The 26,220-nt window shown below is 43.4% G+C and overlaps 1 protein-coding gene across 1 annotated transcript in view; it reads right to left on the bottom strand.

Moving 5' to 3' along the window:
- MTNR1A (melatonin receptor 1A) overlaps positions 1-25,804 on the bottom strand; it is a 329,285-nt gene extending 303,481 nt beyond the window's left edge. The window contains exon 1 of the mRNA XM_040418763.1: positions 25,468-25,804. Within this exon, the coding sequence (XP_040274697.1) occupies positions 25,468-25,651 (184 nt within the window). The 5' untranslated portion in view covers positions 25,652-25,804. The remainder of the gene's footprint in view (positions 1-25,467) is intronic.
- Between the last annotated feature and the right edge of the window lie 416 nt (positions 25,805-26,220).

The following is a 26,220-nucleotide window of genomic DNA, read 5'->3' on the forward strand; positions in this document are numbered from 1 at the left end:
TCGCCACTTGTATTTTGTAATGGATTGCTATCCGTTACATAATACAGAATTCTATATATTCCATTGCAGTGCTGCCACCTGCAGGCTAGCATTGGGATATACAAGTAATCTGCCTGGAAGCCTTGTACAGGCTCAGGCCTATTTCTAACATGAAATGCCTTCCCGATCTCAGCCAGGAGAATGCGCGGATTCCAATTTTGGCGCTCTCAGATGCCGTGGTCACATTGATGCAGTAGTCTGCGATCAGCATTATTGCCGATCGCAGACATTAGTCCCAGGCCTCTGTTATTTAAAACAGCAGACACCCAGAGTTCTGTCTTTTTTAAGATGATTTTAGACATCAATTGAATTGTTTGGAATAATAATTACAGGAATATTTGGGATTCCTAGCATTACCAAAACCAGGAATTATCATTATTATTATATGGTTATTTGAATTTATCATCTTAAATGTAAAAAAGATTTCTCCCTCATATAGTCTTATGATAAAATAAAAACCTGTTCAATTCCAGAGCAGATGTCATCTTTATAATTTCATCTTTAAATTCAGGATCCTGGATTTAACATGGGCTGTCTATGCTATCCTTAGTTACCCTGGGTAAATATTGCAGATAACATATACAGCACACAGCAGGTGCCTCTACGGATCTCCTAAATGTATTGCACAAGCAGTGGTGTTTGAAATTTACAAAGGGACCTGCTTAGACAGCATCATGAGGGATATACTTATTCCAATAAAATGATTGTAAAATGTAAAGGAAATGAAAGCAATAGCACACAACTTATTTTTGCCTAGAAGTACAACTCAGGTGACCATATGAACTGAGACCATGACCATGAGTAGATGTAAATGTCATTCTCCATCCATAGACACATGACCTTGCCATGGATGACATTAGCAATTGGAAGGGAAGAGAACAGAGAATGACTCAAAGCTCTTAAGCAAGGGTTTCTAGTACCAGACCATTATAAAAATGAGAGAGCCTTAAGGGTATTGCTGAGCAAGTGGTATGAATGGGAAATATGTCTGTTGTATGCCTGTACTCCATATTAGCTGAAGGCAGAAGATAGTAAAAATCTTTCACTGCTCTGTGTTTTATTTTTCACCTTTTTTAGGTCCTACATAAATGTATAGGCCTACTTAACAGATAGTGCCACCTAAAGAACATAGTGTAAATTGTTTCTGAATATGTACAGTATGTGTGCCATCAATCTTCTTACCCCCAAAAGTCCTCCTCAATTCAATACAAACATAGAAAGTAAAAATTCACAATAAACCAGTGATCTTCTCTATACTTCAGGACCAAGTACAATTTCACTGTGCATGCAAACACCTATCCCCAAACTTCAGTATACATATGCCCCCATGCCTCTGAGACCTGTAACCCCCTCACCACAATCCCAGTGGAGTTTTGCACAAGCACTGTAGGCACTAAAACCATTAATGGAGAGGTGACAGGTCATCGTTAAACAGTCCTTCTCCCACACTTTCATTATAGCACAATGTTTAAATTGATTCTTTTTTTTATAGATAGCCTCCAAGAACTTCACCAATTAAGGGGTCTCTCTCATAGATTTTCAGTTCATATGCTAGTAAATCTCTTTTCTATTTTCTCAATATCTTTGAAATCCACTTTAATCCCTTCTATAATAAGGGAAAGCTCTGAAATCTCAAATTAAGTGTTCTTGCATGGCAAGACCACTTACTGTTATCTCACATATATATTCTTATTATTATAGCCAAATTTACCACCCTAACTCCTCCCACAGTTTTTACACTACATAGACAGTAATATACTGAAACGTGCGGATTATTCCCGATTGGTGTGCTATTACTTTGTAGAATGTTTCACCGAATGGTTCACAAAATATCGGTGTTTTTGTGGCGAAATTGGTCCCATAGGAATAAATGGCGGAATGTTCACTAGAGTGGGAGCTGACAAAAGCTAGAGTGTGAGCTGAAAAATCAGGACATGATTTCTAAACTGCCACCAGTCATTTTCAAGCCCACCTACACAAATCTTATATCAAAACGTTCAGCTATCCCTGCTGCCACTAAAATCTCCATGGTCCACCATAGTCTTGATAGTTTTCACAATATGACCATTTGTTTGCAACTCACGCCGCCCATTGGCAACCACCAGTTAAGTGAGCAAGTTGGAGCGGTTTGTTTTTAACCGCTCTTCTCTGCCCTTGCTGTAGAGTGAGTTGCCATAGGAACCCAGGTGTGTGAGCAGCCAGCACAGTGACAAAAGCTAGAGTGTGAGCTGAAAAATCAGGACATGATTTCTAAACTGCCACCACTCCCTCGTTTTCAAGCCCAACTACACAAATCGTCTGCTAATGTTTTTATAAATGTATGTTTTAATGTAACTGGGCAATAACATTGCAATTAAATGTGCTTTATAAATAAATAAAAGTTGAATTGCATTTCTCACTCTATCAAGCTTGCCATGTGCACTTTTTAAATTTGATCAATCAATTGGTTAGTGTAATGTTTACTATCTTTACTCACTCCAAACACTCCACACAGTTACTCTGCCTACTCCATAAAGTTACTCTGCCCAGTCCAACCTTTCCACAGTTACTCCAGCCACTCCAACCACACAACAGTTACTCAAGCCACTCCACCCAGTTACTCCGCCCACTCCAGTTGTAGACTACTGGTGGAGGCAAGAACACTTCACACAATTTCCCTAGAAATTGTAGCTTTTCTAGTTTCAATATATTTTTCTTAGTCACCAATTTACTCAAGCAAATATAGACACATTCCTTATCCTTACTGGTTGACAGCCATAGCTTTTTTTAATCACTGGAAAATCCCTTTAAGGTGAAATATTGTTTTCAATCAGTTGAAACATTTCAACCTTATTTGAAGCACATTTGAGGCACACATGATATGTTAGTGAATGTTATTTTCTTTCTTCGATATTGTTTGTTCCCACAATGTGATACATAGTGTCCTGTTTGTGTACCAAAACACATCCATTTCATCTTCCAACCTTTCACCTCCTCCTGTGCTAGTGCTCCACTCATACAGGGAACTCAAAGACTCTCGTTCTTGTGAACAGTGGGCATCCCAGCAATGGGACTCCACCAATCAGACACTTATCACCTTTCTTATAGGTAGGTGATACATTTTAATTATTGGAAAGCCCCATTGACCTCTAACTCTTAACTTGTGCCACTCTATTGACACCACTGTTACTAAATCATCATAGGATGTGTAATGAGAAATGATGGAGTCACCTAATCCTCACCATAACCTTTGTGTAGGAAGAAGGGATTAAGAAGCACGTGATAAAATGAATTCTATTGAGACAGACAGAAGGAAGATCAAACAGAGAAAACAGAACACATCAAATAAGAAAGTTCAAAGAAACTAAGGGCAATGTAGACATATAAAAATGAATGAATCTACTTTGGGTTCATACAGAGTTAAATGTTGGGGCACACATATCCTTGAAATTGAGCTTTTCTCCTGGGGCATTACTTTTATAGTTTAATATCTCATAAGATTTTTATATACTGTTTATACTGACTTTCAAACAATTGCAGGAGATTGTGTTTTTCTTGTACAATTCTAAAGATAAATAATTAGTCGCTTATAAAATCTGCTCTAGAAATATTCTTCATAGAAGGTGATCAACTTAATATTTTATTTTCCAATCTGCACTTATGGTCCTGAGAGACCAGGCAAATTGTAGCTATTTTGGCCAGATGGCGGTACCTCTGTATCAAACTGTTTCCATAGACACATAGCTGTGGTTCACCTGATTAAAACACAGTTTTTCTTTTGTTGATCTGAGGCTCCGTTCCCAAGTTCTGCATACTTTTTCCTAATATGCAAACAACTACATCACTGTTTTTCTCATTGCAACCCCAGCTTCACTACTTTCTATAGCCAGCTTCTGGCTCACTGTATCACCACTGCCTGGCCCTGTCAATCAAAGCATAAAGGAGGAGCTGGCCACAGAAAGGAGAGGAACTTCGGACTTGGGTTCAATCAGGGCAATGGTGACTCCCTTATTGCACAACAGCTATGTGTCTATGCAAACTGTTGGATAGGGAGATTTTGGTTGACAGACCCCCTTTAAGACACTTAGGCGGTCATTAACTATTCTGAAATACTTCTAAATTAGGCGTATTTCAGGCACAGATGGCGGCGCCACGGTTAGTTGCACCACTATCTGCGACTTCGCCCCGCTTATGGCAGGTCTAAAATTGTGGGTGTGGGCAGGGAAGGGGACAGACTGGTAGGCCCATCTCATTCATCATTTTCTACATCTGTTTTAGGCATAGAAAATGGTCTAAATGTAAGACAGCAAGGAAGCTAGCTTATATTTAGAACTGTTGCTGGATGTGCCTAAGTTATGGAGAAGCCTGCGCCTCTTCATAACGTCGGCGGATCCTCCTCCAGTGCAGGGCTTTTATTAAGACCAGCATCTAAAATGGCAGTTTTAATAAATGTTCTCCTTACTAGTGTTGAGCACGTTCGGGTCCGTACCGAACTTTGCGAGTTCGGGTACCCGGACCCGAACTTTGCCGGAAAAGTTTGGGTTCGGTGTTTGGGCAAATAATAGAGTTTTTAAAAGGCTGCAGGGCAGCCAATCAATAAGCTTTTAAGCTGTGGGCGTTAAGAAGCCATCACAGCCATGCCTAGTAATGGCATGGCTGTGATTGGCCAGTGCATCATGTGACCCAGCGTCTATACAAGCTGGATCATGTGTAGCACCGCCTATCACCTCTGAGTAGTGCAGGGACAGCAAGCAGGCATGTGAAGTGAGGAAGAGTGTTAGGAATCTGGCTATTTGCTTTGTGGGTGACCTATAATGATTTTTTTGTGGGTACAATGCACCAGCTTTGCACCTCTGACACAGAAATATAATAATTAATCTGGCTGTTAATTCTGTGGGTGACCTATAGTGATTTTTTTGTGGGTGCAATGCACCATTTTTGTAACGCTGACACAAAAATATAATAGTTAATCCATCTGTTAGCTCGGTGGGTGACATATTCCCATTTTTGGTGTGAGATACACATGCACTTTATACATGACAGGGAAATTAATATAGGTAATCTGACTGTTAGTTTGGCCGGTGACATATACCCATTTTTGTTGTGAGGTACACCTGCACTGCATATGTGACAGGGAAATTAATATAGTTAATCTGTCTGTTAGTTTGGTGGGTGACATATTCCCATTTTTGGTGTGAGGTACAGCTGCACTTTATACAGGGGCATAACTAGAACTGACTGGGCCACACAGCAAATTTTTTACAGGGCCTCCCTACCTTAGGGTCCATTCAGACGTCCGCAAGTGTTTTGCAGTCCACAAAATGCGGATCCGCAAAACACGGATACCAGCCGTGTGCATTCCACATTTTGATACTTCCCTATGATAGAAATGCCTATTCTTGTCCGCAATTGCAGACAAGAATAGGACATGTTCCATCTTATTTTGCGGGGGGGCGCTGAATGGAACTACGGATGCGGACAGCACACGGTGTGCTGTCCGCATCTTTTGCGGCCCTATTGAAATGAATGGGTTTGCACCTGGTCCGCAAAATTGTGGAACGGATGCGGACCCAGAACAACGGACGTGTGAATGGACCCTTACTTAAAATAAAACCTTTGAAAAAGCCTATTTGTCTTTGTATCGCCATTTTTTGACAGCTAAAACTTTTTTTTTTAGATTTCTGCCTAAAGAGCTGAAGCTTTTTTTTCAGGTGGATGAATTGTAGTTTTTATTGGTACCCTTTTTGAATGAAAATTATTTATATTTTTAATAGTGAAGACATTTTTGGACATGGCAATGCTTTTTTTTTTTTATGTTTATTTACCTATATTTAAAACACTGTGAAAGGGGGTGATTGGAACTTTCATCCCAACCTCTGCCCACTCCTTCCTCTGCCAGCCTCCTGTACTATAGCATGCGGTACGTGGCAGCCTCCCCTCTCTGCCTCCGCTGCTCTGCCATGTACTAGTGCTTATTATGACACACATATGCATGCACCCGATGCCAGCCCAGAACCATCCTGGCATCACATTTGTGTATATGTAACTTAAAAGTGCCATAATAAGCATTAGTAGATGGCGCAACAGCAAGCAGAGAGGGGAGGCTGCCACATACCGCATGCTATAGTACAGGAGGCTGGCAGAGGAAGCGTGGGCAGAGGTTGTGATCTGGCTACCTGGCAGCTACATGCTGAAGTCTTCAGCATCCAGCTGCCAGGTGGCCATCCCAGCCTCTGCCAGCCTCCTGTACTATAAGAGAAGCAGATGAATGCATTTTATTATATAGGAGGCTGGTCGGACTGGGATGGCAGCCTGTGGCAGCTACATGCTGAAGCCTGCCATGGCTGCACACTCAGAACTTTGCCTGCTCCCTGCTGCTGTACCTGGCCTTACCTCCTCTCCTCTCCCAGTCTGTGAACTTGACAGACTGGGAGAGGAGGAAAGGGTAAACTACTTTGACTCTGCCCTGCCCTCCTCTTTCCTCATGCCCAGAGAGGCCCCAGAACCACTGTGTACTAGTGCAGCAGCAGGCAAGGGCAAGGGGGGCCCAGGCACACACCTGAAAAAATGAGTGCTGTGCATGCTTGTTCTGCCCTCTTCGCCCTCTGCCATGATGCGCTGCTTCTCCCAGCCTCCCCGGCCCTTGAGGAGACCTTCATTTGGTGGGCGGACTGCCGGAAGAGATTCATTTGCATAGCGCGCTGCCGACTTGTTCTCTGGCAGGTGTCACGCTATGCAGGCTGAAGAGGCAGCTCAGCAGATAATCATCGATGTAGGCGGGCCCTGTGTTAATGAATGGGGGTGTAGGATGGATGGGAGGGGTGGGCCCGGCCCCTATGTGACCGCACCAAATGTAAAGGGGAGGGGATTTGGAGGGGTTGTTTTCGGGGGTGGGGCCGGCCTGAAAATGTAAAATGATGTACACACAGTAAGTGTGTGTGTGTGAGACACTGCTCCCGGGCTCCTTGTCAGCCCGGCCCCGAAGCAGCTGCTTCCCTGGTAGTTACGCCACTGATTATATGTGATAGGGAAATTAATATAGTTAATCTGACTGTTAGTTTGGCCGGTAACATATACCCATTTTTGGTGTGAGATACATGTGCGCTGCATACGTGACAGGGAAATTAATATAGTTTATCCATCTGTTAGTTCAGTGCAGGGCCGTTTCTTGGGGCGGGCAGGCCGGGCAGCCTTCCAGGGCACTGTCAGAAGGGGGGTGCCGGCAAGGCACAGCAGGAGATGAGCGCTGCTGCTGGCATTTACGAATCCAAGGTATAGTCATTTGTATTGCCGACCTCAGGAGAGGGTAAGATGTGCCTGGGATTTGAACCCTCAGTACCAGAGGCAAAGGGATTCGACCTTCAGTATCAGAGGCAAAGCATTTACCCACACAGCCATAAAAGCTGCCTTGCTACTGACTGAAAAAATATGAGACTTCTACTGTTATAGCTGGCTAAGTGTACATCTATACACATGACAGCTTCCCCAACACACCCAGCACTGCTATATCTCTATATGACAGCTGTGCCAGCACACTCAGCTCTGCTATATCTCTATATATGATAGCTGTCCCAACACACCCAGCACTGCTATATCTCTATATGACAGCTGTCCCAGCACACTCAGCACTGCTATATCTCTATATATGATAGCTGCCCCAACACACCCAGCACTGCTATATCTCTATATGATAGCTGCCCCAGCACACCCAGCTCTGCTACATCTAATACACATGTGTATTAGATGTAGCAGAGCTGGGTGTGTTGGGGCAGCTATCATATATAGAGATATAGCAGAGCTGAGTGTGCTGGCACAGCTGTCATATAGAGATATAGCAGTGCTGGGTGTGTTGGGGCAGCTGTCATGTGTATAGATGTACACTTAGCCAGCTATAACAGTAGAAGTCTCATATTTTTTCAGTCAGTAGCAAGGCAGATCTTATGGCCGTGTGGTTAGGTGCTTTACCTCTGATACAGAAGGTCTTGGGTTCAAATCCCAGCAGAAACTTTACTGAAATACAGGCTAAATTAGAATACACAAGCACTGACTCCATTTATGGACATACAGCCTGGGACACAGGAAGAGGCTGCATTGCATCGCTGACATGGAGGTAAGTATAAGTGGGGGGGTTGGCACTTGATACTGGCACATTGGGGGGGGAGATGGCACTATGATACTGGCACATGGGGGGAAGGAGAGAGGCACTTGATACTGGCATGTGGGGGGGTTGGCACTTGATACTGGCACATGGGTGAGTTTGGCATCTACTGGGGCACTATATATGGGGCATTTTATACTGGTACATTATGGGGGGCACTAGCAGGAAGGGGGGAGAGGAGCAGTATGGCTGAATTTACTGGGGGCACTATATAGGGGTATTTTATACTGGGGCATTACAAGGGGGTATTTTTTGCACTGTCACATTAAAAGGAGAATTATTTCTACTAGGGGGAGGGCATTATGGTGGGCTTTATTACTCCCCCTGCTCTGCTATTCCTCTGCCCCTTCTCCAAATCCTTATTATGAAATCTTTCAATTTTGCGGAACGGGGTTTTCTGGGATTTTACTACTGATGACCTATCTTTAAGATAGGTTATGAGTATCTGATCAGTGCGGGTCCAACACTCGGGACCCCCGCCAATCAGCTGTTTGAGAAGGCACTGGCGCAGTGAGCGCCACGGCCTTCTCCATGCGTACGAAGCATAGCGCTGTAAATTGTATAGGGGCTATGTTTGCTATAGTGCTCAGCCCTATAGAAGTGAATAGGGTTGAGCGCAATACCAAGAAAAGCTGCTATACAATGTACGGCGATGTACTCGGTAAGCACAGAGATCGCTGTGGTGGAGAGCCAGTGCCTTCTCAAACAGCCAATCAGTGGGGGTCCCGGGTGTCAGACCCCCAGTGATCAGATAATGATGACCTATCCTGAGGATAGGTCATCAGTAGTAAAATCACGGAAACCCCTTTAACTTTCTCTACATGATAAATGTCATTTGCTGAAGGGAGACAACCCCTTTAACACAAATCTAATTTACACTTTACATTTAACTAAATTCTTTTTTTGTTGTCACTTTTCACACTTAAGTGCATTTTTCACACCAAGTGTAATTTTAGTTTTTATCACTTTTTTCAATACATACACAATTTGTCACTATTGATATGTATTTAATATCAACTGAACTTATATTTAAAATTATTTTTGCAATTATTGTTTATAAAGTGGTATGTGAAAATCGTATTTTAAGACTGAGGTAGGGGTACTTCCCGTATGGCAATTAATAATATATAGTTAGACTAATATGCCGGTTATTTTTTTATGCCTATGCCTTTTATTACTCGGGCCCTAAGTTGTATGAACATAACACTGCTTGATTTGGCTCTTATTACTGTATTGTTCGCCCCATAAGACGCATGGGGCGAATACTAATGAGCGCTTCTATTAAGGAAGTGCTCATTAGTACCGGAGGACTGGGAAGCGGTGAAGGCTGGTCCTCGGCTGTCAGCTGTGAAGGCTGCGCACAGCGTGAGGGCGCTCTGTGACCTCACGCTGTGCATGCCAGTTCACACCACAGCCAACAGCAGGAGGAAGACGATCATGGGTGGAGCATGGAGCGGCGGCGTCCAGGAGCTGCAGAGGTAAGTGGTTTATTTATTTTATTCCTTATGAGGCTGATGGGGGCTTATATATAACGCTGGTGACAGGCAATGGGGGCTCATAAATTGCTCTGGTGACAGGAAATGGGGGCTCATATATAACACTGGTGACAGGCAATGGGGGCTCATATATAACGTATGTGACAGGCAATGGGGGCTCATATATTACGCTGGTGACAGGCAATTGGGGCTCATATATAACGCTGGTGACATGCAATGGTGGCTGATATGAGGCTGCTGAGGGCTGGTGACAGGCAATGGGGGCTGATATGAGACTGCCGGGGGCTGAAGAGAGGCTGCTGGGGGCTGATATGAGGCATATGGGGGCTGATGAGAGGCATGGGGCTATTATCTGAGGTCTGATTGGGGGTCATTCACATTGGGGGTCTGATCTGAGGTCTTATTAACATTGGGGGTCTTATTGGGGCTGCGAGCTGAGGTCTGATTAGCATTGGAGGTCTAATGAAAAATATATTTTTCATGTGACAGGTCCAGCATCCTTTGCTGTAGTAGTGATATTTTCAACTAAAATGAGCCCAGCAAAGTATACTTGTATAAGCGGGTATAATTAAAGCGGTTGTCCCACGAAAAGTATTCTACAGTTTTCAAACCAGCACCTGGATCTCAATTATTAACCACCTCCGGACCGCCTAACGCAGGATCGCGTTCCGGAGGTGGCAGCCCTGCGCAGAGTCACGCATATATGCGTCATCTCGCGAGACGCGAGATTTCCTGTGAACGCGCGCACACAGGCGCGCGCGCTCACAGGAACGGAAGGTAAGAGAGTTGATCTCCAGCCTGCCAGCGGCGATCGTTCGCTGGCAGGCTGGAGATGTGTTTTTTTTAACCCCTAACAGATATATTAGACGCTGTTTTGATAACAGCGTCTAATATACTTGCTACCTGGTCCTCTGGTGGTCCCCTTTGTTTGGATCGACCACCAGAGCACACAGGTAGCTCAGTAAAGTAGCACCAAGCACCACACTACACTACCCCCCCCCCCCCCCCGTCACTTATTAACCCCTTATTAGGCCCTGATCACCCCTGATCACCCCATATAGACTCCCTGATCACCCCCCTGTCATTGATTACCCCCCTGTCATTGATCAACCCCCTGTAAAGCTCCATTCAGACGTCCGCATGATTTTTACGGATCCACTGATAGATGGATCGGATCCGCAAAACGCATCCGGACGTCTGAATGAAGCCTTACAGGGGCGAGATCAATGACTGTGGTGATCACCCCATATAGACTCCCTGATCACCCCCCTGTAAAGCTCCATTCAGATGTCCGCATGATTTTTACGGATCCACTGATAGATGGATCGGATCCGCAAAACGCATCCGGACGTCTGAATGAAGCCTTACAGGGGCATGATCAATGACTGTGGTGATCACCCCATATAGACTCCCTGATCACCCCCCTGTAAAGCTCCATTCAGATGTCCGCATGATTTTTACGGATGCACTGATAGATGGATCGGATCCGCAAAACGCATCCGGACGTCTGAATGAAGCCTTACAGGGGCATGATCAATGACTGTGGTGATCACCCCATATAGACTCCCTGATCACCCCCCTGTAAAGCTCCATTCAGATGTCCGCATGATTTTTACGGATGCACTGATAGATGGATCGGATCCGCAAAACGCATCCGGACGTCTGAATGAAGCCTTACAGGGGCATGATCAATGACTGTGGTGATCACCCCCCTGTCATTGATTACCCCCCTGTAAAGCTCCATTCAGATGTCCGCATGATTTTTACGGATGCACTGATAGATGAATCGGATCCGCAAAACGCATACGGACGTCTGAATGAAGCCTTAGAGGGGCGTGATCAATGACTGTGGTTATCACCCCATATAGACTCCCTGATCACCCCCCTGTCATTGATTACACCCCTGTCATTGATCAACCCCCTGTAAAGCTCCATTCAGATGTCCGCATGATTTTTACGGATGCACTGATAGATGGATCGGATCCGCAAAACGCATCCGGACGTCTGAATGAAGCCTTACAGGGGCGTGATCAATGACTGTGGTGATCACCCCATATAGACTCCCTGATCACCCCCCTGTCATTGATCACCCCCCTGTCATTGATTACCCCCCTGTAAAGCTCCATTCAGACGTCCGCATGATTTTTACGGATCCACTGATAGATGGATCGGATCCGCAAAACGCATCCAGACGTCTGAATGAAGCCTTACAGGGGCGTGATCAATGACTGTGGTGATCACCCCATATAGACTTCCTGATCACCCCCCTGTCATTGATTACCCCCTTGTAAAGCTCCATTCAGACGTCCGCATGATTTTTACGGATCCACTGATAGATGGATCGGATCCGCAAAACGCATCCGGACGTCTGAATGAAGCCTTACAGGGGCGTGATCAATGACTGTGGTTATCATAGACTCCCTGATCACCCCCCTGTCATTGATTACCCTCCTGTAAAGCTCCATTCAGATGTCCGCATGATTTTTACGGATGCACTGATAGATGAATCGGATCCGCAAAACGCATACGGACGTCTGAATGAAGCCTTACACGGGCGTGATCAATGACTGTGGTTATCACCCCATATAGACTCCCTGATCACCCCCCTGTCATTGATCAACCCCCTGTCATTGATCACCCCCCTGTCATTGATCACCCCTCTGTAAGGCTCCATTCAGACATTTTTTTGGCCCAAGTTAGCGGAATTTTTTTTTTTTTTTCTTACAAAGTCTCATATTCCACTAACTTGTGTCAAAAAATAAAATCTCACATGAACTCACCATACCCCTCACGGAAACCAAATGCGTAAAATTTTTTAGACATTTATATTCCAGACTTCTTCTCACGCTTTAGGGCCCCTAGAATGCCAGGGCAGTATAAATACCCCACATGTGACCCCATTTCGGAAAGAAGACACCCCCAGGTATTCCGTGAGGGGCATATTGAGTCCATGAAAGATTGAAATTTTTGTCCCAAGTTAGCGGAACGGGAGACTTTGTGAGAAAAAAATTAAAAATATCAATTTCCGCTAACTTGTGCCAAAAAAAAAAAATTTCTATGAACTTGCCATGCCCCTCATTGAATGCCTTGGGGTGTCTTCTTTCCAAAATGGGGTCACATGTGGGGTATTTATACTGCCCTGGCATTCTAGGGGCCCCAAAGCGTGAGAAGAAGTCTGGTATCCAAATGTCTAAAAATGCCCTTCTAAAAGGAATTTGGGCACCTTTGCGCATCTAGGTTTATTTATTTTATTCCTTATGAGGCTGATGGGGGCTTATATATAACGCTGGTGACAGGCAATGGGGGCTCATAAATTGCTCTGGTGACAGGAAATGGGGGCTCATATATAACACTGGTGACAGGCAATGGGGGCTCATATATAACGTATGTGACAGGCAATGGGGGCTCATATATTACGCTGGTGACAGGCAATTGGGGCTCATATATAACGCTGGTGACATGCAATGGTGGCTGATATGAGGCTGCTGAGGGCTGGTGACAGGCAATGGGGGCTGATATGAGACTGCCGGGGGCTGAAGAGAGGCTGCTGGGGGCTGATATGAGGCATATGGGGGCTGATGAGAGGCATGGGGCTATTATCTGAGGTCTGATTGGGGGTCATTCACATTGGGGGTCTGATCTGAGGTCTTATTAACATTGGGGGTCTTATTGGGGCTGCGAGCTGAGGTCTGATTAGCATTGGAGGTCTAATGAAAAATATATTTTTCATGTGACAGGTCCAGCATCCTTTGCTGTAGTAGTGATATTTTCAACTAAAATGAGCCCAGCAAAGTATACTTGTATAAGCGGGTATAATTAAAGCGGTTGTCCCACGAAAAGTATTCTACAGTTTTCAAACCAGCACCTGGATCTCAATTATTAACCACCTCCGGACCGCCTAACGCAGGATCGCGTTCCGGAGGTGGCAGCCCTGCGCAGAGTCACGCATATATGCGTCATCTCGCGAGACGCGAGATTTCCTGTGAACGCGCGCACACAGGCGCGCGCGCTCACAGGAACGGAAGGTAAGAGAGTTGATCTCCAGCCTGCCAGCGGCGATCGTTCGCTGGCAGGCTGGAGATGTGTTTTTTTTAACCCCTAACAGATATATTAGACGCTGTTTTGATAACAGCGTCTAATATACTTGCTACCTGGTCCTCTGGTGGTCCCCTTTGTTTGGATCGACCACCAGAGCACACAGGTAGCTCAGTAAAGTAGCACCAAGCACCACACTACACTACACCCCCCCCCCCGTCACTTATTAACCCCTTATTAGGCCCTGATCACCCCTGATCACCCCATATAGACTCCCTGATCACCCCCCTGTCATTGATTACCCCCCTGTCATTGATCAACCCCCTGTAAAGCTCCATTCAGACGTCCGCATGATTTTTACGGATCCACTGATAGATGGATCGGATCCGCAAAACGCATCCGGACGTCTGAATGAAGCCTTACAGGGGCGAGATCAATGACTGTGGTGATCACCCCATATAGACTCCCTGATCACCCCCCTGTAAAGCTCCATTCAGATGTCCGCATGATTTTTACGGATCCACTGATAGATGGATCGGATCCGCAAAACGCATCCGGACGTCTGAATGAAGCCTTACAGGGGCATGATCAATGACTGTGGTGTTCACCCCATATAGACTCCCTGATCACCCCCCTGTAAAGCTCCATTCAGATGTCCGCATGATTTTTACGGATGCACTGATAGATGGATCGGATCCGCAAAACGCATCCGGACGTCTGAATGAAGCCTTACAGGGGCATGATCAATGACTGTGGTGATCACCCCATATAGACTCCCTGATCACCCCCCTGTAAAGCTCCATTCAGATGTCCGCATGATTTTTACGGATGCACTGATAGATGGATCGGATCCGCAAAACGCATCCGGACGTCTGAATGAAGCCTTACAGGGGCATGATCAATGACTGTGGTGATCACCCCCCTGTCATTGATTACCCCCCTGTAAAGCTCCATTCAGATGTCCGCATGATTTTTACGGATGCACTGATAGATGAATCGGATCCGCAAAACGCATACGGACGTCTGAATGAAGCCTTAGAGGGGCGTGATCAATGACTGTGGTTATCACCCCATATAGACTCCCTGATCACCCCCCTGTCATTGATTACACCCCTGTCATTGATCAACCCCCTGTAAAGCTCCATTCAGATGTCCGCATGATTTTTACGGATGCACTGATAGATGGATCGGATCCGCAAAACGCATCCGGACGTCTGAATGAAGCCTTACAGGGGCGTGATCAATGACTGTGGTGATCACCCCATATAGACTCCCTGATCACCCCCCTGTCATTGATCACCCCCCTGTCATTGATTACCCCCCTGTAAAGCTCCATTCAGACGTCCGCATGATTTTTACGGATCCACTGATAGATGGATCGGATCCGCAAAACGCATCCAGACGTCTGAATGAAGCCTTACAGGGGCGTGATCAATGACTGTGGTGATCACCCCATATAGACTTCCTGATCACCCCCCTGTCATTGATTACCCCCTTGTAAAGCTCCATTCAGACGTCCGCATGATTTTTACGGATCCACTGATAGATGGATCGGATCCGCAAAACGCATCCGGACGTCTGAATGAAGCCTTACAGGGGCGTGATCAATGACTGTGGTTATCATAGACTCCCTGATCACCCCCCTGTCATTGATTACCCTCCTGTAAAGCTCCATTCAGATGTCCGCATGATTTTTACGGATGCACTGATAGATGAATCGGATCCGCAAAACGCATACGGACGTCTGAATGAAGCCTTACACGGGCGTGATCAATGACTGTGGTTATCACCCCATATAGACTCCCTGATCACCCCCCTGTCATTGATCAACCCCCTGTCATTGATCACCCCCCTGTCATTGATCACCCCTCTGTAAGGCTCCATTCAGACATTTTTTTGGCCCAAGTTAGCGGAATTTTTTTTTTTTTTTCTTACAAAGTCTCATATTCCACTAACTTGTGTCAAAAAATAAAATCTCACATGAACTCACCATACCCCTCACGGAAACCAAATGCGTAAAATTTTTTAGACATTTATATTCCAGACTTCTTCTCACGCTTTAGGGCCCCTAGAATGCCAGGGCAGTATAAATACCCCACATGTGACCCCATTTCGGAAAGAAGACACCCCCAGGTATTCCGTGAGGGGCATATTGAGTCCATGAAAGATTGAAATTTTTGTCCCAAGTTAGCGGAACGGGAGACTTTGTGAGAAAAAAATTAAAAATATCAATTTCCGCTAACTTGTGCCAAAAAAAAAAAATTTCTATGAACTTGCCATGCCCCTCATTGAATGCCTTGGGGTGTCTTCTTTCCAAAATGGGGTCACATGTGGGGTATTTATACTGCCCTGGCATTCTAGGGGCCCCAAAGCGTGAGAAGAAGTCTGGTATCCAAATGTCTAAAAATTCCCTTCTAAAAGGAATTTGGGCACCTTTGCGCATCTAGGCTGCAAAAAAGTGTCACACATCTGGTATCACCGTACTCAGGAGAAGTTGGGGAATGTGTTTTGGGGTGTCATTTTACATATACCCATGCTGGGTGAGAGAAATATCTTGGTCAAATGCCAACTTTGTATAAAAAAATGGGAAGAGTTGTCTTTTGCCAAGATATTTCTCTCACCCAGCAAGGGTATATGTAAAATGACACCCCAAAACACATTCCCCAACTTCTCCTGAATACGGCGATACCACATGTGTGACACTTTTTTGCAGCCTAGGTGGGCAAAGGGGCCCATATTCCAAAGAGCACCTTTCGGATTTCACAGGTCATTTACCTACTTACCACACATTAGGGCCCCTGGAAAATGCCAGGGCAGTATAACTACCCCACAAGTGACCCCATTTTGGAAAGAAGACACCCCAAGGTATTCCGTGAGGGGCATGGCGAGTTCCTAGAATTTTTTATTTTTTGTCACAAGTTAGTGGAAAATGCTGATTTTTTTTTTTTTTTTTTCATACAAAGTCTCATATTCCACTAACTTGTGACAAAAAATAAAAGCTTCCATGAACTCACTCTGCCCATCAGCGAATACCTTGGGGTCTCTTCTTTCTAAAATGGGGTCACTTGTGGGGTAGTTATACTGCCCTGGCATTCTAGGGGCCCAAATGTGTGGTAAGGAGTTTGAAATCAAATTCTGTAAAAAATGACCTGTGAAATCCGAAAGGTGCTCTTTGGAATATGGGCCCCTTTGCCCACCTAGGCTGCAAAAAAGTGTCACACATCTGGTATTGCCGTACTCAGGAGAAGGTGGGGAATGTGTTTTGGGGTGTCATTTTACATATACCCATGCTGGGTGAGAGAAATATCTTGGCAAAAGACAACTTTTCCCATTTTTTTATACAAAGTTGGCATTTGACCAAGATATTTATCTCACCCAGCATGGGTATATGTAAAAAGACACCCCAAAACACATTCCTCAACTTCTCCTGAATACAGAGATACCAGATGTGTGACACTTTTTTGCAGCCTAGGTGGGCAAAGGGGCCCATATTCCAAAGAGCACCTTTCGGATTTCACAGGTCATTTTTTACAGAATTTGATTTCAAACTCCTTACCACACATTTGGGCCCCTAGAATGCCAGGGCAGTATAACTACCCCACAAGTGACCCCATTTTGGAAAGAAGAGACCCCAAGGTATTTTGTGATGGGCATAGTGAGTTCATAGAAGTTTTTATTTTTTGTCACAAGTTAGTGGAATATGAGACTTTGTAAGAAAAAAAAAAAAAAAAAACATAATTTTCCGCTAACTTGTGACAAAAAATAAAAAGTTCTATGAACTCACTATGCCCATCACAAAATACCTTAGTGTGTGTACTTTCCGAAATGGGGTCATTTGTGGGGTGTTTGTACTGTCTGGCCATTGTAGAACCTCAGGAAACATGACAGGTGCTCAGAAAGTCAGAGCTGCTTCAAAAAGCGGAAATTCACATTTTTGTACCATAGTTTGTAAACGCTATAACTTTTACCCAAACCATTTTTTTTTACCCAAACATTTTTTTTTTATCAAAGACATGTAGAACTATAAATTTAGAGCAAAATTTCTATATGGATCTCATTTTTTTTGCAAAATTTTACAACTGAAAGTGAAAAATGTCTTTTTTTTGCAAAAAAATCGTTAAATTTCGATTAATAACAAAAAAAGTAAAAATGTCAGCAGCAATGAAATACCACCAAATGAAAGCTCTATTAGTGAGAAGAAAAGGAGGTAAAATTCATTTGGGTGGTAAGTTGCATGACCGAGCAATAAACGGTGAAAGTAGTGTAGGTCAGAAGTGTAAAAAGTGGCCTGGTCTTTCAGGGTGTTTAAGCACTGGGGGCTGAAGTGGTTAAAAAAAAGTATCTGTATAACGCCCAGTTTCATGCTCAGTTTCATCCTTCAACTGCCTCCTGAGCTGTGATAGGCAGAGCATGAACACGCCCCCTGAGCTGCAGCAGAAAAGACACTCCCCTGAGCTGTGATAGGGAGAGCTGAGACACGCCCCCTGAGCTGTGATAGGCAGAGTATGGACAGCTGCAGCAGAAAAGACACTCCCCCTGAGCTGTCAGCCTGATATAAACCTAGCAGAGCAATGAATGAGAAGATCTCTGGATCCATGTGAGGTACAGGGCTGGTTCTAGCTTTATTAGAAAGAGACTGTCATGTAATATATGATGTCTTATTTTCATTTTTTACATTAATCATGGGATCAGCCCCTTAAGTGACTGCAGAACCCTGTGTTTAATTGAACACCAAGGTGGCGGGAGGTCTGGTCATTTTTTACACTAGTCATGGAATAATCCCTTTCAGAGCTATTTGTGCCAGGTGCGATAAGGGTTTACAGGAGCCACATGTCAGTTCAAGTCAGTACCCATGACAAAGTGAAATGTGAGTCGGGGTCTATTACCAGGGTTAGGTTTGTGCTAGGTATTACATTATACGCAATATGGGGGTCATTTATCGAGTAAAGGTGTAAAGTAGAACTGGCTTAGTTACCCATAGCAACCAATCAGATTCCAGCTTTCATTTTCCAAAGCAGCTATCCAAAATGAAAGGTGGAATCTGATTGGTTGCTATGGGCAACTAAGCCAGTTCTACTTTACACCAGTTTGAGGACAGAACTTGGCAGCTGGCACTGGCCACCCCAGAGGGGCAGCTTCTGAGGAAGTATTGTGTACTGCTGGGGCATTATTTTGTGCTGCACTGTGATTTTTAATGTTGCTGGGGAAATTTACTGTGTTGCACTGACCTATTTTTTTGCACTGCTGGCGTGGTATTTTGTGCCGCATATGGTATTTGTGGACCCCATACTTGTGTTGCCCTGCCTTCTGTCAATTTTGACCTACCTACAACATGGGGTGATTTTAGATGTTTTTTTATCAGGGCCACTTTACGTTCCCAGCCACCCCTGGCTGCCATTTTTTCCTGTGTTGTGTGCGTTTGGTCACTACTTTTTAATGTGTTTTAACCATAATGTTCAATAAATATAATATTTGTTTATTGTGTCAGTTCTTGCAGGTTTGCTATTTGGTTTGTGTCTGACTGACTCGGGTACATATTGTGACAAAAATGCTTTTTTTGTTGTTGTTGTTGTTGGTGTGGTAGCTGTCAATCAAAGCAGAAGGGAACCGAGAGCACCTCATAGTGAATCACCAACCTAAGTACCTGCAGGAGCTGAATCTGCCAAAATAAAAGTCCATGTCTGCACTGCTACTGCCCTCCCACCTACTGTAACGACCTCAGCACTACCGTAGGTGGGAGAAGCCGTGGCGGTGTGAACATGTACTTTTATGTACTTTTATTTTGCAGTTCAACATGGTTAAAACTGCTGACAGATTTCTTTTAACATGATTTAATAAGTAATAAAAAAGTAAAAAAAAATTAAGAGGACACAAAAATTACAAAAAACATGAGGCAGAAAGGCAATAACAAAAAAATATAAAAAAAACGCAGAAAAAGAAAAAAACTGCATCATTAAGGCCCAAACAGGCGTATTCATATTATTAAGGGGTACAGATATGCATACACTGTCTATGCTAACCCATAATTGTTAATTGCGTTCCTCTGTGATGTGTCTAAAGCTAAGTAAATAAGCTGCTAAAGCAACAGATAATTAGTGAATAATTATAAATTGATACTCATCATGAATACAAAGATGCGTCCGTGTATGCCCAAGGCAGTTTCTGTTAATTTACAAATAAAAGGCTTTTTTCATTAGCTTTTTGTATTTTAATAAACTCTGATTGTAAAATGAAATAGTCCGGAGATACTTCACTGCTGGGGGCCTGCATCTTTCTAGGAATCGAGGTCATGCAGGATGTGGTACTTTTACAGTCGCAATTAACAAGGGAGATACTTGAGTAGCCACATGTTCATTATGGTCGGATCATTTCATCTAGTCTGCTAGTACTTTATACTTGAAGGTTCATGCCTGACATTTGTACTCAACTCGTTTACTATGGGGTAACTAAACCTTCGTTGTAAAAATGTAGGTGCAGAAGCACTGCTCACAGCGATCTGCCTGCCTTCTGCAGCATTTGGAGAATGAATCCCACAATATTTTCTAAGGATCCGTACATCGCGCGTTCCAAAATCAGAGCAAAGCTGATGAAAGCAGAAGTGGAAGAGCACTCTATCAGTGAATGACGTAAACCTATATTAGGAAACTGCCTGTCAAGTGTCCCCATAACAACACACTAACTGATCATTCCTAAGGATAATCTGGCTTCAGCTTTCTAATGAACTCTGCAGACGGCTAACTATACAGAGGCAAGCTTTGTTGCCTCTACTCTAACTGCCTTAGCTGATGCTTACCTGTATGTATAATATATCTGACTAAAAAAAATATGGCTTTACAGGTTTTTATTGCCAATTTGATCTGCTACGGGTGCTGATCACTGGCAACAGCTCTCCTCTTTATATTTCCACCATGTCCCTGGGAATGATAGAGAAGAGTGCTTCTGGCAGCGATCAGCACTGACAGCAGGTAAAATATGCAGGCTAATATTTAAAATCAGTTTTTAATATGATAAATTGCACATGTAGGCAGGCAGGCCTGGGGCTAGGAGGAAGGGGCGGATCCAGGGAGAGGAGAGGCAGGCTGATATGCCCTACCACTAACCCTTACAGGTACCTGGCTTCTGAACCCTGCTGATGATGGATTTTCCTTAGCAACGTTCAGAGTGCTGCAAATGGGACACATACATAGTTCCCTAATAAAGTATATTTGAAAAACACATTAAAAAAATGACCGTTACACTTTAAGATATACTTTATATGCTATAAACTCAATCACATATCTTTTTCTTTCTCAAGATATCATAGCAACAAGTGTCCTCTTGCCCAAATAATTTAATATTCTGTTATTTCTAAGTTACCAAAAGTGCCAAAAGTTTCCAAAGGCGACAACCACAAAAAAATGTAATTGCCTTGCTAAGTTACATGTCCACTATCTCCACCCTCCTCCTGCTTCGCGTGTTACAATAGAATTCCCAAATCTATAGTTCTTGCGTTCTGTTCATAAATTAGGATTTTCAAGATAACCAAAACTCCTCCAGATGCAGCAACCACCACGCCACAGGAAACCTAATATGGGAGCCTCCAAAACAGCTGCATGTCGACTATTTAGAGCCTGCGAGAGCAAGAACAACTACTTATTAACAATTCTCTCTGTACCCTCTTTTCTCTACTCTATCTGTTGCTACTAACCCTTTTTTGTGCATCATAGATGACCTGATTTTTCAGTGAGTGCAGAGATTCTGAACACTCTCAGACTGCGCTATAACCAGCTTTAGAAAAAGAGGTGCCTAATAAGTGGAAAATACATCGTTTTCATTGATAAGATACCTTAAAAAGTTTCTTATATTTGCATACACTATGCATTTATGTAAAACAACAGATACACTTTAACTGTAACCTTAATTAAAATGTATCCCCCAGGACTGTGACTGTGACGAGGGGACATCCTCTGCGTCTGGAGGAAAGAAGGTTTGTACACAAACATAGAAGAGGATTCTTTACGGTAAGAGCAGTGAGATTATGGAACTCTCTGCCTGAGGAGGTGGTGATGGTGAGTACAATAAAGGAATTCAAGAGGGGCCTGGATGTATTTCTGGAGTGTAATAATATTACAGGCTATAGCTACTAGAGGGGGGTCGTTGATCCAGGGAGTCATCTGATTGCCTGATTGGAGTCGGGAAGGAATTTTTTCCCACTTAGTGGGTAAAATTGGCTTCTACCTCACAGTTTTTTTTGCCTTCCTCTGGATCAACTTGCAGGATGACAGGCCGAACTGGATGGACAAATGTCTTTTTTCTGCCTTATGTACTATGTTACTATGTTATAATAGTTGATCTATTGTTTTAATGAGGAATCGTTGTGCAATTGCTCATTTCCCAAGAAAGCCCATTCAAATAAATGGCTTTTTCCAGGATCAAGCAAGAGGGGTTGAGGTGTTGGAAGGGATAAAATAACTCCTGACCCTGATCAAAGGAAAGACTAATGAATAGCTGTCTGAGATTGATTATTTGTGTGTGAAGAAGGTCTAGCTATTGGACTGAAATATCCGAAAGTGTATGTTTACCACCTCTGTGGATTCTGCAATTGAATGGTGAGTATCCTACAGTATTTACAACTGGATAAAGGAACTTGCTTCAACTTCTTAGCACTGTGCTGTATAATACATAGGAAACTGTTTATACAAAACATACAACATCCAAAATTAATTTCACAATGTTTTGCATTTTTACATCACTCATTCCAGATTTGCACACTGGGTGAGAAAGTCGGCATGGTTAGCCATGTTAATTATATGCACGCCAGATTTATTACTGCAATTTAAAAAAAAAGTCCCAAATAAAGTTGAAAACTGACTCCAGTAGGGGGTGGTGTAGAAAAAATGGAACAGCACTTTTTTTTTTTTTTTAAGTTTAGAAATGTGCCAGTGTATAGCACTTTTTGGTGCAAAGTACAGCAACAGAGACCCAAGCAACAGAGACTTCAAATATTACCTCCATTATAACGCCCCTGTATTTAAATCTTCCTCGACTCGGAGTATGTGACTTAGTTCTCAAGTCTATAAATCCCACTGAACTATAAATGATCCAAATAGCACCATCACAGTTTGGTCATCGCTAAATTGAATATGAGCAACACAGATTTACATCTGATTTGATCTCAAACGTTCATTTTGCAATTTGTTAAAAACTCAAATCTCTTAGCCGTGATGTATCAGATAGTACTCAGCGGTGGCAGTTTACAGCATTTAAGAGCAGAAAATGGAGTTTGCTGAAGCAACAGTAATAAGGTTCATGCTCTTATCATGGACTTATTGCTGACAGACTGATGTGAGCTATGGCAGCAATAATTATCCTTGGAGAAATGACAATGTTCCTTCTTCTTCCCTTGTATACTGAACCTAGTGGTATTATAGGTATTGTGACAGCACATTCCTAGGGAAACTATGGCGTTTCCATGCTCCCGAAAATAATGATGCATATTCTGCACTAACAGGAGACAGACAGACAGGCAGATGATAGATAGATAGATAGATAGATACAGATGTAGCCAATCTAAAATTTACTCTGATAACACATGTCACGGTGTTATGTCGGTTATCTTGTGACAAAAGCCATTGAAATCAATTAAAAATTTAGTTAACCATCAAGTTTAGCTCAGCTGGATCTGTAGATGGTGTAGGAAGGCGCAAGGGTCCATCGTTGATGGAAGGTATGTGTCACCGAGGTTCCTGGCCTCGGTAAAGTAAGAGCCGGCATTTTCAGGTGTCAGCGGCAGCTAATGCTGATTGACACTTTGCTATTTTAGTATGGCTGTATATCTGATCTGGGACGGGTCTTACTGGGAGTAGTCAAAGTGATGGGTGGGTGACTACTCCCCACGTTCCAGGCCGGGTCTTGACTGGCCTATAAAAAACCCGGCCAGCAGTGTCAGCTGAGAGTTATTACCTCTCTCTGACTGAGCCCAGTGCTGGGCTGAAAAGCTGAGACCCATGTGTTGGGAGAGCAGGCCACCTGAAGCCTGGATTTAGACTGCTGGAGGCAGGACCGCAGACAAGGTGACATTTTTTGTTATGCAGAAACTTTCTAACTGGTGTGAACAAACACCAACCCGGCAAAGAGTGTTTTTTGTGTGAATAAACACGGACATTTGAATTACGAACTTGTACTTTGCCTCTGTACTGCACCCACTTATCCCAACTACCAGAACAAATCCCCACAATGGATAGATAGATAGATAATAGATAGATAAAATAGATAGATAGCATTTTGAAAAGTTTCACATAAAGGACTACAGTATATGGTACAATAAATCATACACTATCACCAAAACAAAAAGTTCAGAGTTTTCTTTTGACAAGTTACAGATTCCTCCAAGCCTGTCATCCAGCTTTCCAGGATTTCTAGGGGACAAGTGTCCAGACTGCGGTGAAGGTGACACTGGTCGATATGAATCTTTTGTAGTAATAGAAGAGGACAAATCATTCACTTATATTTACTATTAATCTGTGATCTAATGCCCAGTCTCTCTAACCACCTCATGCTTGACCTGCTGCTCCATTCATCTTATGGGAGCCCTAGGGGACCGGTAATAACTTCTTACTTGTACCCCTTTAAGATATCAGAGTTTCCCACTGGTCCTAATTAAGACACTGAACAACCAGACTGGGATTTCTTTGGAAAAAAAGTAGAAAAAAAAAAATCTGTGATTACTATAAACCAACAGTTTCACACTCCGTCTACAATCAGGTTAGGATACTTAGGGGTTTCCCTTTACATTTTGGATATATTTATTTTTGAAATAACATTTTAATACTAAAATCAGAGACATTCCTAATATTACATCACATATATAACCCACTACATACCGGTGTATGTTAAATGGCGTACAATACATTTTATCAATTTAAAGGGTTACTCCAGTAAATCCACAGTATAAAGGATAACTATTAGATCGGTAGAGGTCCTACCGCTGGGACCCCCATGATTACAAGAACGGGGGGCCTCATACCTTGTGGAGCCTTCTGAAATGAATGTAGCGGATGGAATTCCAGAGATAGCCGAGTACAGCGCTCTATTTCCAGAACCCCATAGAAATAAATGGAGCGGCAATGAGCATGCTTGACCAGCTGCTACATTCATTTTAGAAAGCTCCACTGGAAATGACATCTCCTTTCTTGTAATGGATGTGGATCCCATCAGTCGGACTCCCACTGATCTAATAGTTATCCCCTAGGGACATCGGGGATAACTTCATATAACTGAAATATCCCTTTAAGCGTTCTATTCCCATCCTAGAAACATAGAAACTCCTTAGGTCTTCATTAACATAAAGATGGGGGCTGTTAGTAGACATTCCAGCTGGGGAACTTTTAGAATATCAGCAGCTGCTGTATATTAATTGACTCCTCTGTATCCATGACTTTAATCTTCTCTGAATACACATGTGCCCAGCTAGCAAAGCATTAGAAAGTGACCTGCAGAATGTCAACACCTAATCACTGAGCTCTAGAGAGATGTCTGCAGGTAACTCTCTGGAATTGGAGAGCAGATCAGCAAAACAATGGTCATCCAAGGTCTTCCCCAGAATTCTGTCTCCAGCAAAGAAAGCAAGAAGTCATCTCTTGGCACATCCAAGACACTCAGCTCTCTACATGGTCACCCTGGAGAAGTAAAAGCTTGACCTATTTATCTAAAGTCTAAGTGCAAGGAAGGAACAGGTCCTGGAGCAAGAACTTTATGCAGAAGAAGGAGTCAGGTACCTACCTGCATTTCTCAGCTTCCTGTTCCTGAACACGGATAAGATGACCAGGAGGTTTCCCAAAATATCAATGACGATGGTGAAGATGAGTATGGCAGCAAGAGCAGTGGCCACCCAAGGAGGACGATCCAACAGCAGCTCATTGGGAGCATTCAAAGAGCTGTTCCATGCACTTACATTTAATAGCATTTTCTTCTTCTTATCTTCCTTTTTTCAGTTCTGGATAGAACTTGTCAAGACAGTTTGATGCTTGTCAGTCAGAGGATTTTAGCTCATTTCATGTCTCCAGGTGCCCAGTGCAAAGAGGAGGATGAGGGAAAGAGCCCACACGAGGCTGCTAAAGAAGCCATTCTTAGCCTGCCTGCCAAGTTTGTAGTTTGCATGTGCATGTGTCATGGAAGATACTTTTATAGCATCCTATCCCCTCTCCTTCTTGGCTGTTCAATCAGCTGCAGGTGACATCTAGTGTTGTGCCAGATCAGCACATTGCTGGTCATTGTGAAGGTACGTGGGCGACACCTTGTGGTACAAATACGAACTGCTTGCTGCTTCATTCCACATTCACTTAGAGAAACTCCTCCGTTTACTTGTATTGAAGGTTGACAACCAGAATTTTTATTTTTTCTGGACAACTGATCCCAAAATTACGGACAGCAAAAATTTTACGGACAAATTGAAATACCATAATAAATGATAAAGATTATGAGTAATACATGTCTATAGCTCAAGATATTGCAAACTCATTACCACCAAATTAA

The sequence above is a fragment of the Bufo bufo genome, chromosome 2, assembly GCF_905171765.1.
Source record: "Bufo bufo chromosome 2, aBufBuf1.1, whole genome shotgun sequence".
NCBI lineage: Eukaryota > Metazoa > Chordata > Amphibia > Anura > Bufonidae > Bufo > Bufo bufo.